The 23116-nt window shown below is 39.1% G+C and overlaps 1 protein-coding gene across 1 annotated transcript in view; it reads right to left on the bottom strand.

Moving 5' to 3' along the window:
- LOC149127898 (disintegrin and metalloproteinase domain-containing protein 32-like) overlaps positions 1-14557 on the bottom strand; it is a 38180-nt gene extending 23623 nt beyond the window's left edge. The window contains exons 1-2 of the mRNA XM_089327037.1: positions 14464-14557; positions 13357-13513 (exon numbers count right to left, since the gene is read on the bottom strand). Of these exons, the coding sequence (XP_089183163.1) occupies positions 13357-13513; positions 14464-14557 (251 nt within the window). The remainder of the gene's footprint in view (positions 1-13356; positions 13514-14463) is intronic.
- Positions 14558-23116: the final 8559 nt, after the last annotated feature.

The raw sequence follows: 23116 nt of genomic DNA, 5'->3' as shown, positions 1-23116 counted from the left end.
GGGGGAGAAGGACTGACAAGAGGGAGATTTTAAAAGGAAAAAAGGAAATTTTTTTAAAAATATATTTATTTATTAGAGAGAGAGATTTATTCACAGAGAGAAACAGACAGACAGAGACAGAGTTAAAGGTCTTCTATTCACTAGTTCACTCCCCAAATTACAGTAATGGCCAGAGCTAGGTTGGTCCAAAGCCAAGAGCCATGAACTTCTTCCACATCTCCTATGCAGGTGCAGGGGCCCAAGCAATTGGGCCATCTGCTACTGCTTTCTCAGGCCATTAGCAGAAAGCTTAATCAGAAAAATAGCAGTCAGGACACAAACAAAAAGCCCGGGGAGCTAAAGGCGAAAATCTGGAACCAGAGGCAGAGACGTGGGCCGCCAGGTTGGAATTCGCCAGGTTAGCCCGGGGAACTTGGACTGAATGCCAGTGGCGGAAACGTGAGCTGGGCTGTGTGACTCGCGGAAGCCGCCGCACGCAGAGAGAGCGTGCGGGGCACAAGTGGGGAGAGCGCACGGGGTGCGGATAGATAGGGAACGTGGAGCTAGCGCGAAGGCCGTGGTGCGGGCGCGAAGGCCGTGGAGACCGCGGAGCGCGCGAAGCCGAGCCGCGCAGAGCCGGGAACCCGCCGCAGGGCGGGCGCCGGGAAGCCGCGGAGATAAGAGAAACAGAAGTTTAGAAGTAAAATGAGAGAAATAGGAATGCTGGTAGATAGAAGTAAAATAGGAGAAATAGGAATGCCCGGAGATAGAGAAATAGAGAAAAATAAGGCCTCCCCACAACACGGCAATGAGAGAGCTTGGATTCGGTCTCCCTGATTAGTAAGACGATGAGCACCTGTGGGCGGCTAGCAGTTTGTGCGCCGCAGGTCACCGAAGACAGGCACGAATTAACATCAATAAGTCTCCCCACAATAGGGCAATGAGAAGGCTTGGATTTGGTTTGCCTGATAGGGCTTGTAAGCACCTGCAGGCAGTTCTAGCAGAGCAGAGCATGCGCTGCAGGGCACCGAACTCAGGCACGCATCGGCGCCTAAAAACCTCCTCACAACATAGCGAAGAGAGGACCCGGATTCGGTTTGCCTGATTGATAGGGCTTATAAGCACCTGTGGGCAACTCTAGCAAGCAGAGCAGAGTGTGTGCCGCGGGGCACTGAAGACAGGCACGTATCAACGCCAAAAATAAAAAGAAAGGGGGATCTGTGGGGAGCAACTCAGACTAGACTGTTACTGGAATTAAGACTTATTCTATGCATCTGCTCTCCCACAATATGGCTCTGAGAAGGGAGAAACAGCTTCTATACAGCTGCCTCCAGTTCAACCAATAAACTGTAGGACCTGCTCCTGATTGGAGGAGAGCAGCGTACTTGGCGTGTGGGTAGCAGAGTTGGGATTGGTGGAAGAGGACTATAAAGGAGGAGAGAGACAACATGCACCAGGAACATCTAAAGGGAACATCTATCTGAAGGAACACCTGTGCAGCCCCCGAGAGAGCCGGCCGGAGGTGTGCCGCTCCCCCGCGGAAGTGAGGAAAGTGGCAGGGGGAACCGCCCTTCCACGGAGGTGGAAGGGACGGTAGCCAACCCGGGAAGAACCAGCAGCAAACCCGGGGAGGGCCGAGCAGACAAAAGAACAACGCAGGGTCCTGTGTCGTTCCTCCATGAAGACGGGGAGCGACAATGATAGAAAGCAGATGACCAGTATCCTAGGGACGAGCCAGGATTGGGGGAGAAGGGCTGACGAGGGAGATTTTAAAAGGAAAAAAGGAAAATTTTTTAAAAATATATTTATTTATTAGAGAGATAGATTTATTCACAGAGAGAAACAGACAGACAGACAGACAGAGACAGAGTTAAAGGTCTTCTATTCACTAGTTCACTCCCCAAATTACAGTAATGGCCAGAGCTAGGTTGGTCCAAAGCCAAGAGCCATGAACTTCTTCCACATCTCCTATGCAGGTGCAGGGGCCCAAGCAATTGGGCCATCTGCTACTGCTTTCTCAGGCCATTAGCAGAAAGCTTAATCAGAAAAATAGCAGTCAGGACACAAACTGACACTCATATGAGATGCCGGTGTCACAGTCAGAGGCTTAGCCAACTACATCATAATGCCAGCCCCAAGGAAATTCTGGAATGTGACAGATGCCTCCATAATCTTGATTGCATTGGTTTCTAGGGTGTTATTTGTCTAATTATTAAAACATTGCAATTCATACACTGAAAATACAGATAATTGTCCATTATACAATAAAATTATATACTAAAATTATTCTACAATAATACTATACATTACAAAAAGCACACTATAGATATATACACCAGGGATGGCTCTCAGATGTATTATGTTAGAAGCAAGGTACATAATATATGATTCCATTTATTTTTAAACTTCTAAAATAGGAAAAACTGGTAGGCACGGAAAACAGATCTCCAGTTACAAGATATGGAACTGGGATTAGAGTAACTTTTTCTGGTGATAAAGTAATTATATTTTTTGTGCTAGTAGTATTCATATGTATTTGTTACACTTGTCAAATTTACACACTCAAAATGACAAATTTCACTATAATTAAATTGTACAAAAGTACTATTCTAGTCCCAAAAGGAAGGAATAAAAAGAAAGAAAATAAGAAGAATATCAGGAAAATGAAAATATTCACCACCACTATGACCATGGGGATCCTAATATATAGGAAATCCAAGAGTTAAAAAAATCACAGAACGAGTATCAAAAACTTAATTGAAGAGCTATGACTGAGGATTTTCCTATTTTATTTCCTACTTTTGAGAAAAAATACAGTTTAAGCACACAGGTACAAATTAATTAATTTGACTATTATCCTATCAATAGCAAATATCAGAATTCAACAGTATTTCATTAAAAAAGTAATTATTGTCCAGCTAAAACTCTATCCTTTAAGAGTGACCATACCGCACTAGTTGTGGCACAGTCGATTAAACTTGTTTGCAACACCAGCATCCATGTAGGGCTGCCTGCGATCCAGTCATACTTCTACTTCCCATTCTGGTTCCTGCTAATGCTCCTGGTGAGCAGCAGGTGATGGTTCAATAACTTGGGCCCCTGCCCTCCATGTGGGGTTCCTAGCTCCTGCCTGAGACCTGACCCAGCTCTGACAGCTACAATCATTGGGGGAGTAAATCAACAAACAGATGATTCTTTCTCCCTCTCTCTCTCTTCCTCTCCCCCCAACAAATGTGTGTGCCTCCCTCTCTATCTATAAAAAAGAACTGATATGTAATAAAGTCAATTTCAGGCATATGAATCAGATAACTAAAAACAAACCATCATAGTAATACCTGATAAAATATGTACTTCCTCCAAGAAGAAAACTGAACATTCAAGAAGAAAATTAAGTGATTATATGCAAAATTTGTATAAACCAGAAGAAACTGGTAAATTCATAAGATACTGATAAATTCATAAGATACTACATACTAAAACTGAATCATCAGGAAATAAAAATATGAACAAATCAATAAAAATTAGATTAAGCTTTCAACCAAATATCTCCGAAGATTTGGAAGTTCTATTTCTAGTTTTTTTAAAGGAATAATCCAAATGTTTTTCATAGTGGGAGGAAAAAAAACCTCTATAATAACACAGTAGTAACTACTAGCGACTGAGAGGGGTGCAGAAGGTGGTGGGAGGTGGGACAGTGGAACAAAATCAGAATTCCTTAGAAGGAATGAATTCCTAATGTTATGCCACTAAATGAGGTGACTGTAGTTCACAATAATCTAATATATTTTAATCAGAAAATAGAAGAAAGGAGCTACAATGCCCCAATAATAAAGAATTGTTAAAGAGGGGAAATGTTTACTACTCCAATTTTATCAGTATATATATATATATATGTGTATATATATGCATACATATTGTAACATGCATCAGTGTACATTACGTGCATATATATTGTAACATGTATCAGTAACAGTTATTGAAACGTTGCAATGTATCCCAAAAATGTTCCATTATTGCTAATAAAAACACTTTTTAATTTTTACAACAAAGAAAAGTACAGAACAACATATTATAACAAGTTTTAAAGAATTAAAACCAATAGTTCTCAAATATTCCCATAGGTTGGTGGGTGAGGGACACTTCTTAACTCATTTTATAAGGCGAGAATCACCCTTAAGCCAAAACTAGATGAAGATCCCACCAGAAAGTCACTGCCTAACATATCTGATGAAAATAGATGGAAAAATCATCAACAAAATTTGAATAAATGAAATTCAACAAAACATTAAAGGGACCATACATGATGAACAAGTAGGATTTATTCCTAGAATTCAGATAGTTCATAGTGTACAAATTAATCAATGTGATACATCACCTTAGCAGAGTGGAGGATAGAATTTATGATTGGGGTGGGCATTTGGTGCAGCAGGTAAGCTGACTACAGGGACATGAATGTGCCATGTTGGAATCCATGGGTTCCATGCGTGGCTCTGATCTCCATTCTACAATACACGAATGTGCACCCTGGGAGGTATCAGGTGATAGCTCATGTAGTTAAGGCCCTGACACCCGCAGGGGGAGACTAATACTGACTTCCCATATCCTGACTCTGGTCTAGCCCAGCTCTAATTTTATGAGCATGTGGAAAGTGACCATCTGGCTGGAGATCAATCTCCCTTTCTCTCCCCATCCCTTTCTACCTACTTTTTGAATACAGTAAGTAAATGAATATAATTTTTGAAATCATGTGATCATCCAAATAGATGAAGGAAAAGTATTTGAGAAAAGTCAACATGCTTTCATGATGAAATTTTCAATATTAGGTATAGAAGGAATGTACCTTATATGATAAAGGTGATATGTGACATGCACACAGCTACATCACAAAAAAGTAAAATGCTTTCAGTTTCTCCACTAAGATAAAGACAAGGAGGCCCATTATCCTCAATTCAACATAGTACTAGAAGTTCTAGCTAAAGGCAAGAAAAAATAACTCAAGGAATATAAATTACAAAAAAAAGTGAAATTATCTTTTGATAGATAATATCTTATATATAAAATAACTTTCAAAACTCCACAAACTATAAAACCAAAAAAAACCCAAATGCATTAGTTTCAGTATACAAAATGAATGTAAAAAATCACTTGCATTTACATCTATTAACAGAAAATTATCTGATAAAGACTTTTAAGAAAGCAATGTTATTTACAATTACCTCAGTAAGAATAAAATACCTAGGAATAAGTTTAACCAAGGAGGTGAAAAATCTACACACTGAGAACTCTGAAAAGAAATAAGGACAGTAAGGCACAAATAAGATATCCCACAGTCACTGGAATCCCTATCAAAATCTCAGTAATAGTTTTCATAGATATAGAAAAAGCAACACTAAAAACACTGAATCACTAATAGAATCTTGAGAAATAAGAACAAACAAGGAAGAATCACAATTTTGGTTTCAAGTTATTTTTCAAAATACATGCAACTGGGGCTGGCTCTGTGGCATAATAGGTAAGTCTTCTCTTGCAGCAGTGGCATCCCATATGGGTGCCAGTTCATGTTCTGGCTGCTCTTTTTTTCAATCCAGCTCCCTGACAATGGCCTAGGAAGGCAGTGGGAGATGGCCTAAAAACTTTGGTCCTTACATGCATGTGAGAGACCCAGAAGAAGCTCCTGGCACCAGGTTTTGAATTGCCCCAGCTCCAGCCATTGTGACTATTTGGGGAATGAACCAGCAGATGGAAGACCTTTCTCTCTGTCTCTCCCTCTCTCTGTCTGTAATTCTGCCTCTCAAATGAATAAATAAATATTTAAAAAAAGAAACTACATTTCAAGGGTTTAACTTGAATGTTTGTGAACTATGTATCATACATATAATGAAGCAATATCTTGGAACTCTTCCATCACAGCTGGTATATGGATAGAGATTGTATTGAATATAATAGTGCATTCATTCTGGAAAAATAAATATCTTTACATTATTAAACCTTCCAAAGCAACAACAATGAAAATCTCTCCAGGCCTCCATTACCATAACCTTTCATATAGTTATAATATTTATTTCCATATTTAGAGCTTCTGCAATCCTTGGTAAGTTAATTCTTAGAATTTGATTTCTGTCACAAGTATAATATTCTAGATGGATACAACTGCTGATTTTTTTTAAGAGATAGAGTTAGACAGTGAGAGAGAGAGACAGAGAGAAAGGTCTTCCTTCCGTTGGTTCACCTCCCAAATGGCCGCTACAGCCAGAGCTACACCAATTTGAAGCCAGGAGCCAGGTGCTTCTTCCCGGTCTCCCATGTGTGTGCAGGGGCCTAAGCACTTGGGCCATCCTCCACTGCCCTCCTGGGTCACAGCAGAGAGCTGGAATGGAATAAGAGCAACTGGGACTAGAACTCAGCGCCCATATGGGATGCTGGTACCACAGGTGGAGGATTAACCACGTGAGCCTCGGCGCCAGCCCCACAGCTGGTTTTGACAAGTATAACTAATTTTCAAAAATTCTATTCTTTCTACCATTTTGATAGTTTTGTTTATCGATCTTACCAGTTTCTTAACTGAAGAGAGCAAATAATGTCAGGACAAAGAGATCAGACATTACAAAACTATCATCTACCACCTTGGTTTTCTGACTCTTCTACACCCAGTGTCTCTGGACAAGGGCTCAACTATAAATCCTTAGGAAATAAATAGGGGCCAGCTCTGCAGAATACTGGGTAAAGCTGCTGCCTTTAGCACCAGCATCCTACATGGGCAACGATTCAAGTCCCTGCTGCTCCACTTTGAATGCAACTCCCTGCTAATGCATGTGGGAAAGCAGCAGAAGACAGTCCAAGTCCTTGGGCCACTGAAACCCATGTGGGAGACAGAGAAGAAGCTCCTAGATCCTTGCTTCAAATCAGCTCAGCTCTAGCCATTGTGGCCATTTGGGGTGTGAACTGGCAGATGGAAGACCTCTCTGTCTCTCCCTGAGAATAAGGATATAAGAAAAAGATGCACCAGATAAATCCAGTTTTAAAAGAGAAATTTGGTACAGCTACTCAAAACAGTGAAAATATTATTGAAGAAAAAAGAAAATACATGAGGAAAATATAGCTAAAATCAACATTATACACTTAGTAATTGTCTTAAAATATGTTTTTGAACATGAAAAAATGTTTCAGTAGTCAAAGTTAAATTCATGGGGCCAGCGCTGCAGCTCACTAAGCTAATCCTCCGCCTGCGGCATCGGTACTCCGGGTTCTAGTCCCAGTTGGGGCGCCAGTTCTGTCCCGGTTGCTCCTCTTCCAGTCCAGCTCTCTGCTGTGGCCCAGGAAGGCAGTGGAGGATGGCCCCGGTGCTTGGGTCCTGCACCCGCATGGGAGACCAGGGGGAAGCTCTGGGCCCCTGGCTTCGGATTGGCGCAGCGCGCTGGCCGTAGCGGCCATTTGGGGAGTGAACCAACGGAAGGAAGACCTTTCTCTCTGTCTCTCTCTCTCATTGTCTAACTCTGCCTTCCAAAATAAATAAATAAATAAATAATTCATGGGTTGAAAGTGTTAGTTCACCACTCATGGAAAATAAATTGTCAAATACACAATTAAAAATTAGAAAGTATAAAGATATTTTGAAACAACACAATTTAAAACTATTATAAAAATACTGGGACAGAGGTTAGCATTGTGGTACAAAGGATTAAGTTACCACCTGTGATATCCTGATTCCTAGTAAACACCAGTCCAGGTATTGGCTGTTCCAATCCTGATGCAGCTTACTGCTGATGTATCTGGGAAAGCAGCAGAAGACATCCCAAGTGCTTGGGTCCCCGCCACCCACATGGGAGATCCAGATGGAGTTCCAGGCTCCTGGATTTGTCCTGCCGGAGCTCCAGCCATTGCAGCCTTCTTGTGAGTGAGTCAATAGAATGAAGATAGCGCTCTCGCTCGCTCTCTCTCTCTCTCTCTCTCTCTCTCTGTCTTTCCCTGTCTCTCCATAACTCTGCCTCTCAAATATATAAATGTTTAAAAAGTTGAAAAATAAAAACATTGGAGCATACATATGAAGCATACACCAACAAACATTTACATTTCTAGTTCCGACATTGAATAATCTAAATCACACAGACAGGTCTCTCATCAATAAAATCAGAAAATGATCCAAAATAATGAAAACAAGTCATACAATTGGGCAATACTGAAAACATTTTTTCATGATTTAAATGAGAAATAATACTGGAATTTCCTTTCTTATTTTTTATGTATTTGAAAGGCAGAGAGATACAGGTAGAACTTCCCTACACTGGTTCACTCCTCAAATGACCTGCAACAGCTCAGGCTGGGCATTTTCAAATCCAGGAGCCCAGAACTCAATCTGGATTTCTCACATGGGTGGCAGGAACCATATTATTCAGCACTTAGCTGTGGCCTTCTAGGGTGCACATCAGTAGTAAGCTAGAATGAGAAGGGGAGACAGGACTCCAACTCGGCAACTTTGACAAAGGATGAGGGTATCCCAAAGTGACAGTTTTACTGTTGTAACAAACACCCATGTCAGAATATTCTAATTCATTACTGAACACTAATTATACTTTTTGAACTGGAGATTATAGAGAAAATAACATCCAAAAATGAAGTTTCAGCTTTATAGTTTATATTAGAAAGCAGAGCAACGGAAATAATGAAAAAGAGGTAAAAATCAAAACTCAATATAAAAAACAAAGGTATATAGAAATATCAACAAAACCCAAAACCTCAAATTATTAATAAAATATAAATATCTCTGAGATGGCTTTTCATGTAAAAGAAAAAAAAAAGAGATACCACATAAACTAGAATTAAAAATTGGAATGCATCTACAAAGTAAAGGTATTTGAAATTACATCTAAAACAATACTAGAAATGTAAAATGGATGCAGTCACATATTGTAAAAATAGGTAACAAACACAACTCTCAGTGTGATACTGTTCTCTGCAGCAGGAAAGGTGAGGAGTCATACAGAAGGAAATTTTGGCCTATAAAACAATGGTTTATTTCCTAACCAATGAGAAAAAGATCTCCTGATTACAAGATGTCTGAATAGGGACAAGCTATGCTGAATCTGACCGGGGGAGGTAGTGGAAGAAAAGCAGAGAAAGTGTACTACCAGAGGAGAGTTGGAAAAAAGTTTGTAGTAGAAATTCTACACAAAGAAAAGTAACGTGGTGGAGCAGTGTGGAAAGTGTGTACTTGTGGCAGTGAGCGGGGATGCCACACGTGTCTCCCACAGCTGGGGGCTGGAGGTGACACCAGCTTCTGAGAGCGAGGTGGGGGCAGACTACAGCAGCCCACACCACTGGAGATATTGCAAGAGGGAAACCTTTGTTGACCACACTGACTTTGAGTCTGTCCTGAAGTACTAGCAGAAGGCAAGTTACTCACCTAATCTAGCTAAGGAAAAGTGTATTTCTTTCTCCCCATCTCCCAGTATGGGAGCCTGGCAACCTATGCCATCTTGATACTATTAGAGGCTACAGAAACTCCCATATGCACAATCAGGAGATTTTACCAGAGGGAAAAATCTTCATTTCCCAATGAATTTGATTCTGGCTGGGAGGGTTGACAGGGGGCTAGGTACCCATCCTCTCAACATACTACAGGCTCTGGGCTTAAACTGTGTGAAGCACCCACAAGCAGCTGGCTCTGGAAATGACTATGCTTTTTCCATCGACCAGGCAAGCTTGTGGGGCAAAGAGGGAATCCTCTGGATCCTTTAACTGTGGGAGCCTTATACACTGTGACTGTGGGAATCCAGTGAGAGCATGAAAGGTTGTGGGGTTTAGCTGAATCTCTGACCAATCACTGGATCAGGTGTCAGAGACTTTGAGCTCCCTTTCTCCCTGTGGTGGGTCATTGTAGAGGGTTCTAGGCTCATACTGAGGACTGCAGAGATTCTTTGTGTGTTTGCTGCACCAGCATGGGTGAGGATTGTACCCATTGTGCGCTAACACTTGGAAAAGAGGAAGTGAGGTTCTGATTATGCCAATATGAGTGATCATACACTCCCCAGAGCTGTCACTGGAGGAGTTATATGACACTCAAATTGGGTGTCACCCTAGATTCACATTCCACACTTGAGTACTCACCAGAGCTCCTTGGCTCCACCAAGGACACAACTCTGGGTATTCAGTGAAGGACAATACTACTTAGAATATCACTAAGGCACAGAGGTATAATACAAAGATATAACCATTAGTGGAGACAACCATGTGTTTCCACAAATGCCTATTGATAAACACAGAAGTATAAGAAACAAGAACAAGGAAGCAACAATATTCCCCAAAGGAATAAACACTGCAATATTAGAAAAAGAAGACAAAGAAATTGATGAAATGCCTGAAAAGGAATTCAAATGAACAATCATAAGATTACTCAGAAGCGAAGAGTGGCAAATTCATGAGTTAAAGAAATTCAGTGGGCCAAGATGGCAATATAGCAACAGGACGTTCCGAGTCACATAGGGCAACATAGAGAGTTAGCAAGGCTACAGATCCGTGAGAATTTCACACAGAGAAGCCCAGGAGTCCAACAGGGACTGAGCAGGTCCACCACGAGGGAGCAAAAAGTGGTGGAGGCACAGTAGAGGTGCAGCAGAGAACTCCCAGGTTGAATGAGGTGAGATGCGTGGTTGAGAGTCCATGGAGCTGTGGAGAGCAGTGGGAATTGGAGCCTAGTGAACTGTTTGAAGTTCCAAATGGGAAGAATAGGGGAACAAATGGAGAGGTCGGGCATGCCCCTGTCCATCTATGTCTTCTCCCTACCCCCAGCTGGACCTGCAGCCACCTGGGAAAAGCCATATTGTTTGTTTACATCTTTGAATGTAAGCAGAAGGCTACCACATTTACCTGCCATGCATACATCCATCAATTGTGGGGGCCACTTCACTGCACCCTCCACCCAGGAATGAGGATCACTACATTTCAGAGTAATTTCCACCACCTCCATGCAAGCTGTACAACAAGGAGAAGTCTTGAATATCAAAATGCTGAGCTTGTTTCACACACCAGTGAGAAGTGAGGCCGGCCCCAACAGGTGGGGTTTAGTGCACCAAAGCTCTCTATCACTCTTGAGAAGTGAGCAGGACTTCCGGAGACAGGGCTGTGCACTTACACTTGCAACACACAGACAGATAGCAGCTCATAGCAGAGGGAAATCGCACCACTAGCACCGAGACACATATTAAAGATAAAAGCAACCAGAAATGCAAAAAATAACCAAAAGAAAAACCCTAATAAGAATAAGGAAGACAGTATGAGCCCCTCAAAGGGACACTACAATTCTTCTTCAACAATAGAAGCTGAAGAAGAAGAGATCAAGGATATGTCAGAAACAGAATTCAGAAAATTAAGCGTCAGATTACTTAGAAGCAATCAGAAACAAATTCATGATCTAAATGAAAAGTGTTCCCAAGAAATTGAGATATTAAAGGGAAGTCAGAATGAAGTACTAGAAATGAAGACTTCAATAGATCAAATAAAAAATGCAGTGGAAAGCCTGAACAATAGAATAAGTGAAACAGAAGAAAGAATATTAGAACCAGAAGACAAATTTCTGGAAAAAATACAGTCAAACAAAACATGAGAAGAAAATAATAAATTTGGAGATAACGTTTGGAGAGCCACAAGATTCTATCAAATGACCAACATACAGATCCTAGGAATTCCAGAAGGCATGGAAAGAAAGAAAGGAGTAGAAGGCCTTCTTAATGAAATAATAACAGAGAATTTCCCCAATCTGGAGAAAGAAAGAGACATCCAGGACAGAGGAAGTACACCGAACTCCCAGTAGACACGACCAGAAAAGATCTTCACCTGGGCACATTATAGCCAAGCTCTCCTCAGTAATAAATAAAGAAAAGACCTTAAAATGTGTATAAGAGAAACAATAAATTACATTCAGAGAAAACCCAATTAGACTCACTCAGGACTTTACATCACAAACCCCACAGGCAAGGAGAAAATAGCAGGACATACTCCAAGTTCCTAACAGAAAAAAAAATGTCAACCCAGAATAGTGTACCCTGCAAAACTCTCATTTATGAATAAAGGAGAAATAAGGATCTTAACAACAAACAGAAATTGAAAGAATTTATAACTACTCTCCAGCCTACAAAGGATGCTCACGGATGTGCTACACACAGAAACAGGAACATCACTACAGAAGGAAATGAACACAGACATTTACTCTGCAAAAGAACAAATAAAATCCAAAATACATAAACAGAACTATTCATGGAAACTTGGCAGGGCAAACTCGGTACTTAACAATAATCACTGAACATGAATGGTCTAAACTCCACAGTTAAAAGAAACAGACTGGCTGAATGGATTAAAAAAGAAAACCCATCTATTTGCTGCCTACAAGAAACACATATTACCAACAAAGATGCACTCAGACTGAAAGTGAAAGGTTGGAAAAAGTTAATCCATGCTAACAGAAACCAAAAAAAGAGCTGGTGTTGCCATCTTAATATCAGACAAAATAGACTTTAACACAAAAACTATTAAAAGAGACAAAGAAGGAAACTATATAGAGATTGAAGGATCTATTCAACAGGAATATGTGACTATTATAAATGTATATGTACTACTTACAGAGCACTTGGCTATTAAAAATAAATGTTAAGGGATTTAAAGGGAGATATAGACTCAAATACAATAGTAATGGGGGTACTTTAATACACCATTTTCAGCAATGGATAGATCAATGAGACAGAAAATCAACAAGGAAACTGTAAGTGCTGGCACTGTGGTATAGCAGGTAAAGCCACCACCTGCAGTGCCGGCATCCCATATGGGCGCCAGTTCTAGTCCCAGCTGCTCCATTTCCTATCCAGCTCTCCTCTATGGCCTGGAAAAGCAATGGAAGATGGTGCAAGACCTTGGGCCCATGCACCCATGTGGGAGACCTGGAGGAGGATCCTGGCTCCTGGCTTCAGATCGGCTCAGCTCAGGCCTTTGTGGCCAACTGGGGAGTGAACCAGTGGATGGAAGACCTCTCTCTCTCTCTCTCTCTCTCTCTCTCTCTCTTTCTCTGCCTCTCCTTCTGTTTCTATGTAACTCTCACTTTCAAGTAAAATAAAAATAATCTTTAAAAAAACCCAAAAAACAAGGAAACTTTAATCTACACTATAGAGCAAACAGACCTAGCAGCTTAACTACAGAGCCTTCCACCCTACAGCCACAGAGTACATTACAGTACATGGAACTTTTCTCTAGGATTGACAACTCTCACAAAATTAAACACCGATAGTATTCAAAATCTCAGGAAAATGTATTGTTGCTGTTCATGATATTGTCTCACACATTACTAGAGTCAAATGCTGCTAAATATAACCCCAGAACCCAAATTCAACTTACTCGTTACTTATCGATTCCTCTTCCTTGACAGAACGTTTTTTCAACCTAGCCCATGCTGCGATTATTGCAGTGGCTATGAATAGAATAGGCAAACCAATATACAAAACTAAAAACCAATGTTTTTCAGCCTTCCTAGAAGATTTGCCTTTCTTTAAATCTAAAAAGAAACAAAATCAAATTACAAAATAAAGTATTCAACTTTACTTTCAACTTGGAATAAATTACAATATTCCTGTTATTTGAAGAACATAGCAAAAAATCTAGAATAACAACATTTGAAACTATTTCTACAATTTTTTCATTTTAAAAACATGGAAGTCACGCCCCAGAAAATTCCGAAGTATACTATATTATACAACTGATATAGCAAATTCTCAGTGTAGCACAATAAGTGGCCAAGAAACCTGAATAATACAATGTTATCCAAATGTGCATAGTTATAGGTTTTCAAAGGATTAGATTACCAAAGCATTTCCAACAGACTGTCAATACTCTGTTTTTCCCCTTAAAATAATGTTGGCAGACCTACATGCTCATTAGGATTAATGTATTTACTTTACTTACTATACATCCCCAGTGCCTAGACTATCAGCTGGCATATATTAAGAGTTTGATAAATATCTGCTAAATCAATAATAGAATGAAAGAAAGAAAATAAACCTATGTTAAACAGACAGAACACTAAGCTAGTGTCCTTTGAGTCATCTATTAAGCAGTAACTTATAGACTTTTTAAGTTTAATTTATAAAATCTTTGAAGTAAAATAATTCCATAATTTTTCTACTGGTATAACAGGAACACAGTAAAACTACTAGACACATAGTAAAAGTTTTTCTAGGGTGAATCGTAAAGATGGAGGGGAAAGTTGAAGACATTCTGAATAAGAATGCCAGTAATATCATTAAAGAGAAATTTTAAAATAAGGCTGCTTCAATCATTGTATTTTAATATTAGAAAAGAGTAAGTCTAAGAAGATGTGCTTTGTTTACATTCCTTGAAAGAAGTATAATTACCTGTTCACTTCAAATATTAGTCTCTTAGTTGCAAAACTGGGGTGAAGGAAGTCAGAATTACATTAAATGGCTATCTAAAGAGATAGATATTTACCAATTTTCCCAGGCAATGATCCTCGCCTTTGCAGGTGGCACATTGATCCATAGTAGGTTGAGAAACAATGGCATACCCCGAAGTTTGTGCACATCTAGGATAATTTTTAAAAATCTAAATTACTAAAATGTTTTTTCATAGAAAGTGAAACTATCATATGGTCAACATGCTTAGTTTTGTGTTTTCAACTAATGTGATTTCATTTTTGTAATTTATTTATCAAATAATATTCAAATTAAATACTTGGTATCCTACACAAAAATGCATTTCTATGATTTCCCTGATCTGTGGTAACTAATAGAGTACCTCAAATGTAATGTATTTGAGTGAAATTCACATTTGAGTTTTGATGATTATTTACAGCCCGTATCTCTACTGTTGATGAACAGTATTTTTTCTTCATACTATTTGTTGAGCTATTTACTTAGTGTAGGGTTAAACTTAAGAGTATAAAGTATACTGAAAATAGATCTTTGTAAAAATGAAGAGTGGGAGCAGGAGAGGGAGGAGGATGAATGTTGAGCATGAGTGGGAGAGAGGGTAAGGTGGGAGTACCACTATGTTCCTAAATCTGTATACATGAAATACATGGAATTTGTAAAAAATAAAATTTAAAATAAAACAAACAAAAAGAAATAGGAATAAAATTATCTATAAAATGAAGTTCACAATATTCACATTAAGGAAGTTTAAAACCTTCAAATGTCTACCACTAAATTTAATGTGCATTTACATTTTGAATGAAACTGTGTGACCCTTCCAGTGAGGTGCTTGAGAGATCTTGTATCAGCTCTCAGAGCTAATTGTGAATAGCTCTTCTCTTCTCCATGTTCAGTGAGTCCATGTTGGCACTTTGACATATTCTGCCCACACAAAAAACTCTATCATTCCCCAGGCTGGTGGTGAAATACTAATCACCCTTAACCAAGATTGAAAAATTACGTATACAGATATTTTATTTGAAATAAATGTAGAGAGAAATAGAGTTGATAAATATATAGATATATACAGAGATATAGTGATCTAGAGAGATAGAGACAGAGATAGAAAAAGAGATGATAGTTCTCTCATCTGCTGTTTCACTCCTCAGATTCTCACAACAGGTGGGACTGGGCCAGGCTAAATCTAGGAACCAGGAACTCAGTCTGGATCTCCCATGTAGATGGTGGGGACCCAACTATTTGAGACCTTCACCTGCTGCCTACCAGGATGCACATCAGCAGAAGCAAGAAACAATAACAGAGACAGTCTTGAAATCTAGGCCCCATATTCTGAAATGCAGGAATCCCAGGAAAATTCTGAATTGCTACACCCTAATTGATGTGTAAAGTAAAGATATTTTGTATTTCAAAGGGACAAGAAATACTTAGATCCCGCATAACATTAGGAACCAATAGTTTCTGGGGATCCAAAATTAAATTAATAGGTTTCCTTTTTGGTGCTCAGTTAGTTGTCACCTATCAAGGAGAACAAGTGGTATTTGTCCCTTTGGGATTGGCTTATTTCACTCAACATAATGTTTTCCAAATTTCTAACAGGGATCACTTTTCAGTTAAAATTTAAACACCTAAGAATAATTGTGTGTTAATTACAGAGTTCGACCAATGGTACTAGAACAAAAACAAAATACTAAAATGGATAAAGTATTACATTGTACATCAACCGTCAGGACAAGAGCTGATCAAGTCACTGTTTCTCATAGTGTCCATTTAACTTCAACAAGTGAACAGGAAACCTGTTAAAGTGAAATGAACACTATGAGAAACGGTGACTTGATCAGCCCTCACCCTGACTGTTGATGAACAGCTTAATATGTTATCCCTCTTAGTATTTTTTTTGTTTGTTCTACTTAATACTTTTGGTTGAATACTGTAATCAATACACAATTCTTCTTAAGTGCTGAAAATTAACTGAAAAGTGATCGCTGTTAAATATAAGAGTGGGAATAAGAGAGGGAAGAGATGTGCAATTCGGGACATGCTCAAGCTGACTTACCTCAAACGGTAGAGTTAGAAACATACCAGGGGATTCGAATTCAATCCCATCGAGGTGGCATGTACCAATGCCATCTCAATAGTCCCAGTGATCAATTTCTGTTCACAATTGATCATAATGATAGGACTAAGAACCAAAGGGATCACATAAACAAGAATAGTGTCTGCAAATACTAGCTGATAGAATCAAAAAGGGAGAGAATGATCCAACATGGGAAGTGAGATACACAGCAGACACATAGAATGGCAAATATCCTAACAGCACTCTGGCCTCATAATCAGCCCTTAAGGCAATCGGATCTGGCTGAAATGTCCATGAGAGTGTTTTGGGCATGAAAAGCCAAGACACTCTAGCAAAAACAAACAAACAAACAAACAAAAAAACCCTAAATGAAAGATCTCTGCAAGTGAGATCCCAGTGGAAAGAATGGGTCATCAAAAAAGGAGGTACCTTTCTCTGAAGGGAGGAGAGAACTTCCACTTTGACCATGGCCTTGTCTAAAAATTATCAGAGTCAGTGAACTCAGGGGGCTTCCATAGCCTTGGCAGCTCATGACAAGAGCCTAGGGTGATTACTGAGGCCATAAACAACAGTGTCAATTTGTTAAGTCAACAACAGGAGTCACTGTGCACTTACTCCTCATCTAGGATCTCTGTCCTTAGTGTGCTGTACATTGAGATTTAATGCTATAACCAGTACTCAAACAGTATTTTACACTTTATGTTTCTGTGTGAGAGCAAACTGTTGAAATCTTTACTTAATGTATGCTAAACTGATCTTCTGTATATAAAGAGAATCGAAAATGAATCTTGATGTGAATGGAAGGGGAGAGGGAGTGGGAAAGGGGAGGGTTGCGGGTTGGAGGGACTTTATGGGGGGAAGCCATTGTAATCCATATTCTGTACTTTGGAAATTTATATTCATTAAATAAAAGTTAAAAAAAAAGAAAAAAAATTAAATTAATAAATAGTAAATAGGTGTGAGTTAATCAATAGTAAATAGGTGTGAGTTAATCAATAGTAAATAGGTGTGAATTAATCAATAGTAAATGGGTGTGAATTAATCAATAGTAAGTATGTGTATTGCAGTGACTGTGAGCCTATTCTGAGTACTTTGTATTGATTTACTCATTAAACCTTCCCAATAGCCCTGTGATGTAAAGGCTATTATTGTCTGCTCTTTAAAAATGAAGAAACTAAGGCATATGTATTTGACTCGCCAGAAGTACTAGTCAGTGATAGAACCAGAATTTAAACCCATGGAATCTGGTTTCACAGGCTATGCTCTTGACTACGTTGGGCTCTCTTTCAAAATAAAATAAAGCATCTCTCAACTTCTTGGTCTTAGCTGGATCTTAGTCTCAATGTAATATCATGAATATTGTATCCCTGAACTACATTAAAAACTTCTCAGAAGACACATGATGTCAATTTGTCACAAAATACTGTCACTGTTACTTTGAATTTTTTGCAAGATACTATTTTCCCAAGATTTCCTACTATAAAGTTTTAGTAGTCAGTTGCAATTAATATGCCATTTTAGGGAGATATTTTCAAATTATATAAATATCTCACAAAATAGTTGCCCAGAAGTAGGCACTGCACCTAGCAGTTAAGATACCGAGGTTCCAAACTGGAATACTGGTTTCACTGCCAGCATGGATTCCTAATTGCAACTTACTTCTAATGCAGATCAGTAAAGGCAGTGAAGATTATTCAAGTAATTGGGTTCCTGTCACCATGTGGGGACTTGGACTGTGATACTGGATTGGGTTGCAGTCACTTGTGGAGTAAACAAAAGGATAGGTGGGCTCTCTGTTACTTCCTTTCTCTTTTTCTGCCTAATTTCGTCTTTAAAAAACTTTTATACACTAGTTAGAATCCACTGATAACTCCTTCAATACTGATTATAACATTAGGCAATAGTTTCCCTCATCCAAAAAAAAATTCTTTATTGGTATATTAATGAAGTAAGTTATGTTGTTATAAATATACAATATTTTCATTTACCCAAATTATTATTTACTATTTATTGAAATAAAAGGTATTACTTTGATCAATGTGCCACAACTCATTATTATCATAATTTATATAGATGAATTAATTCCCTCCTATTTGGTTGGTAGAAGCCCTGTCAAACTGAATTTTATCTTTATGATACCAGCAACATTATTTTAAATTAATTTTTATATAACATTTATACATATGTATGAGGTACAATGTGATGTTTTGATTCATGTATACACTGACTAAGGTTCAATTCAGGAGATTAGAATATAAATCTCCTTAATCTTTTATTATTAATTTATGATGAATACATTAAAAGTCCTCTTCTAACCACTTTAAAAAAACAATGCTTAATGCATTACTGTTAACTATCACCCTACTGTCCCACAGAAGACCAGAACTTACTTCCTTCTAAATATAACTCAGTTATCTGTTGACCACCTTCTCCCCATCCCGTTCCCAGTAACAAGTATTATACTCTGCATTTCTGTGAGATCACCTATTTCAGATTTCACATATAAGTGGGGCCACGTGGTAGTTGCCTCTCTGTGCCTGAATTCCAACATTCTTTGAACATTATCTTACTTTCTGGTGAAACAAGATCATAGCTAATATGGTATTTTTCATGCCCCAGTCCTTGAATCAGCCTTATCTCCAAGGAGCCTTGAGTTCTTTTAGAGAATAGCAGTTAGAAATAGCAGTTAGGGCGTGGTATTTTGGCAAAGAAGTTAAGCTGCTGCAGGGCATGCCAGCATCACATATCAGCATGACTAGGGTAGAGTCCCGGCTCTGCTCTTCTTCCCAACTTCCTGCTAATGTGTGTCCCTGAAGACAGCAAGTGATGGGTCAAGTACTTGTGTCCTTGCTGCAAACATGGAGATAAAGATTGAGCTTGAGTTCCTGGCTTTGAGCAGACTCATCCTCAGTTGTCGTGGGAATCTGGAGAGTAAACCAGCAGATGAGATTGCTTGCTCTCTTGCTGTTTCTCTCTTCCTTTTTAAACAAATATTAACAAAAATAGGCAATTTATTTGTTTAAAAAAAGGAAATGAAAGTCCAGGGGCTAAATTTTCTCATTACTACTTACATGTCATTAACTCTAGGGAGTCTGAAAAATTAAATCTTGAGAAACTATGCATCTCGGGCCTCAGAATCAGCCTTTAAGGCATTGGGATCTGGCTAAAAAGCCCATGAGAGTTTCTCAGGTGTGGAAAGCCAAGAAACTCTGGCAAAAAAAAAAAAAAAGAAAAAGAAAACAAAAAGAAAAAAGAAAAACCAAAAAAAAAAAACAACAACAAAAGAAAACCTAAATGAAAGATCTCTGTGAGTGAGATCCCAGTGGAAAGAACAGGCCGTCAAAGAAGGAGGTACCTTTCTCTGAAGGGAGGAGAGAACTTCCACTTTGACTATGACCTTGTCTAAATAAGATCGGAGTTGGCGAACTCAAAAGGCTTCCATAGCCTTGGCAACTCATGACAAGAGCCTAGGGTGGTTACTGACACCATAAACAAGAGTGTCAATTGTGAAGTCAACAACAGGAGTCACTATGCACTTACTCCCTATGTAGGATCTCTGTCCTTAATGTGTTGTACTATGTGAATTAACGGTATAACTAGTATTCAAACAGTACTTTATACTTTGTGTTTCTGTGTGGGTGCAAATTGTTGAAATCTTTACTTAGTATATACAAAATTGATCTTCTGTATATAAAGATAATTGAAAATGAATCTTGATGAAGAATGGGATGGGAGAGGGCGTGGGAGTGGGAGATGGGATGGTTTCAAGTGGGAGGGAGGTTACAGGCGGAAAAGCTGGGATAATCCAAAAGTTGTGCTTTTGAAATTTATATTTATTAAAAAAAGTTTAAAAAAAGAGAAACATATGCATGTGGGCATGTGTGTATTCTTCTGTGTCTATCCCTAAATTTATACACAAATATATACATATGTATATTTATTTCTATATATCAAACATAAAAATGAGAAAAGTTGTCAAAATCCAACATAATATCACTGGATAATTTCTAAACTTCTAATTTTCCATGTTTAAAACTACTACCTCAAAGAGTAAGAAATATTGTCTCCATGATGCTTAGCACATTAAATTATTTGCTCAAGTTTATAATACACTAATTAAAATTCCTTAATTGTTTATCATACCACAGCAACACAAAACTTAATAATTATAGTTCAATAATTAATTCTTGGTCTATTTTTCACTTTGAGCTAAAAGGTGCCGCTCCCTTGCCCGCAAAGGAACGACACTGTTCGCAGCTTATCGGTCTTCAGCAGATTTTTAATGGGAAAATAACAGGGACAGAGAAAGAATGAAGGGAGGAGAGTGGACAGGAAAGCCCCCTCCTTCCTCAGCACATAGCTTATATATACAAAATCTGGCCAATTGCAAGCGGTGTCAAGTCCATGCACGGAACACTCCAATCCGCTGTCTGTTCACGCAGTGTGCACACGTTCTCGGGCCAATCAGATGAGGTGTTGTCGCTCCCCGTTTTCGTGGAGGAGCAACACAGGACCCTGCGCTGTTCTTTTGTCTGCTCGGCCCTCCCCGGGTTTGCTGCTGGTTCTTCCCGGGTTGGCTACTATCCCTTCCACCTCCGTGGAAGGGCAGTTCCCCCTGGCCGCATTCCCCACTTCCGCAGGGGAGCGGCACACCGCCGGCCGGTTCTCTCGGGGGCTGCACGGGTTCCCTTAGATGTTCCCCATAGATGTTCCTGGTGCATGCCGTCTCTCTCCTCCTTTATAGTCCTCCTCCGCCAATCCCAACTCGGCTGCCCACACGCCGAGTACGCTGCTCTCCTCCAATCAGGAGCAAGTCCTACAGTTTATCAGTTGAACTGGAGGCAGCTGTGCGGAAGCTGTTTACTTCTCTCCCAGCGCCATATTGTGGGAGAGCAGATGCATAGAATAAGTCCTAATTCGAGTAACTTAGTCTAGTCCGGATTGCTCCCCACAAGGTGTCACACAGCAGGCAGGCTCACTGCGCGGTCCTCGGTGCCATCTTGTTGTTTACAACATTCTCAACTCCTCTGGAACGTCCCGACCATGGGAAAGCATTGCCCTAACCGAAACTAGCAACATTCGCCTTGTGATAAAGACACAGCAACAGCTATCAGACCGACCTTGTCGTGGGGGCTCCATGGCTGCACATCCCATGGAGCCCCACAAAAGGTATGTATGGAAAACAAACAAGCAGATTATAGAGATACAACTCAATGAGTTCTACAAATAAAACTATGTATCCTATACCATTATCATGAAACAGAACAGTTCCATAGCTTCACGAAATTCCTTTGCTATTTCCAAATAATCTTCCCTGCATCAAATACTGCACCAGCCAGGCTGTTTAATGGCACTATGTTGTGGGAATCATGGTCCCAGGTTGTCCAGACTTGAAAGCTTAGGTGTTCTGTGGATCATTATGATACTCATCCATATGATACTCATCATATATATTCCATAAAGTAACCAGCAAAGAGACATCATGAGACTCATCTCTAACCTGGGCTTGGAGCACATTGTAGTGTTGAAATGAAATACATCACTCAATGCGCAGATCCATGTTGGTTGCTAATGGATTGTTTTCTATATTCTGTTTCATTCTGCCATTCTTATTACTTATTTTCATGTTTTGGTGGCTTTTTGTTATGATAAGGTAGGATTCTATTCTCTTTCTCTTTTGCATACCTACTCTGTTAATAAATTCCATACTGTAGTATGTATTCATAATGGCTGTTGTTATCCTTGTACTTTCAATGTTGAGATCCAGGATTTTGTAGAGCTCCTCTGGTTGTCATGAATTCCCTTAGCTTTTGAATGCTGGGAAAGATTTTATATCTCCCTCACTTTCCAAAGGAGAGTTTTGCTGGATATATTATTCATTAGTTTTGTTTTTTCTTTCAAGACCTCAGATAAATGATCCTGTAATTTTTTGATTGTAGCATTTCTGCTGAGAAGTCTGTTGTTAGCTTCACAGGCTTTTGTTTATGTGTAACTTGACAACTTTTCTCTGTCTCTATGATTGTCTTCTTGTCTTTAAATTTTGACAATGTGATTATAATATGCCTTGCAGAATGTCTTTTTCTTGGGGTAAATCTGGTTAGGAACCTTTTGAGCTTCTTGTATCTGGATATCTATATATCATTCAGGAGGTGGGAAGTTCTCTACTATGCTGTAGAACACCAGAGCTTATTCCTCCTATATAACTGCATGTTTGTATCAGTAATTTAACCATTCTATCTACCTCTTCGCTCAAACCTTTTCCAGCCTGTAGTAATCACCATTATACTCTCTTCTACAAATTATACTACTTAAACAAAATTAGCCTTTTAAATTTTCAAAAAAGAATTAGAACATGTAGTACTATCTTTCTGTCTCTACCATATTTCACATGATATAAAATCTTCTCTTTTCATCAATTTTGTTGCAAATAACAGGGCTAAATGTTTTGATGAATGTTCCATTGTATATACACATATACACAATGTTTTCTTTGTCCATTAATCTACCAATGGACATGTTCTTAATTTCATCTCTAAGCTATTATAGTGTTGTAAAAAACATGGGAGTGTATATGTCCCTTTAATAAACTGATTTGTTTTCTTTTATATATACCCAGCAATGAGATAGCTGAATCACA

Source organism: Oryctolagus cuniculus, chromosome 2 (assembly GCF_051225735.1).
Source record: "Oryctolagus cuniculus isolate XC-2025 breed Fujian yellow rabbit chromosome 2, ASM5122573v1, whole genome shotgun sequence".
In the NCBI taxonomy this organism is placed as follows: domain Eukaryota; kingdom Metazoa; phylum Chordata; class Mammalia; order Lagomorpha; family Leporidae; genus Oryctolagus; species Oryctolagus cuniculus.
Note: the sequence above shows the minus strand (reverse complement) of the source record. Positions and strands in the feature narration are given on the sequence as shown.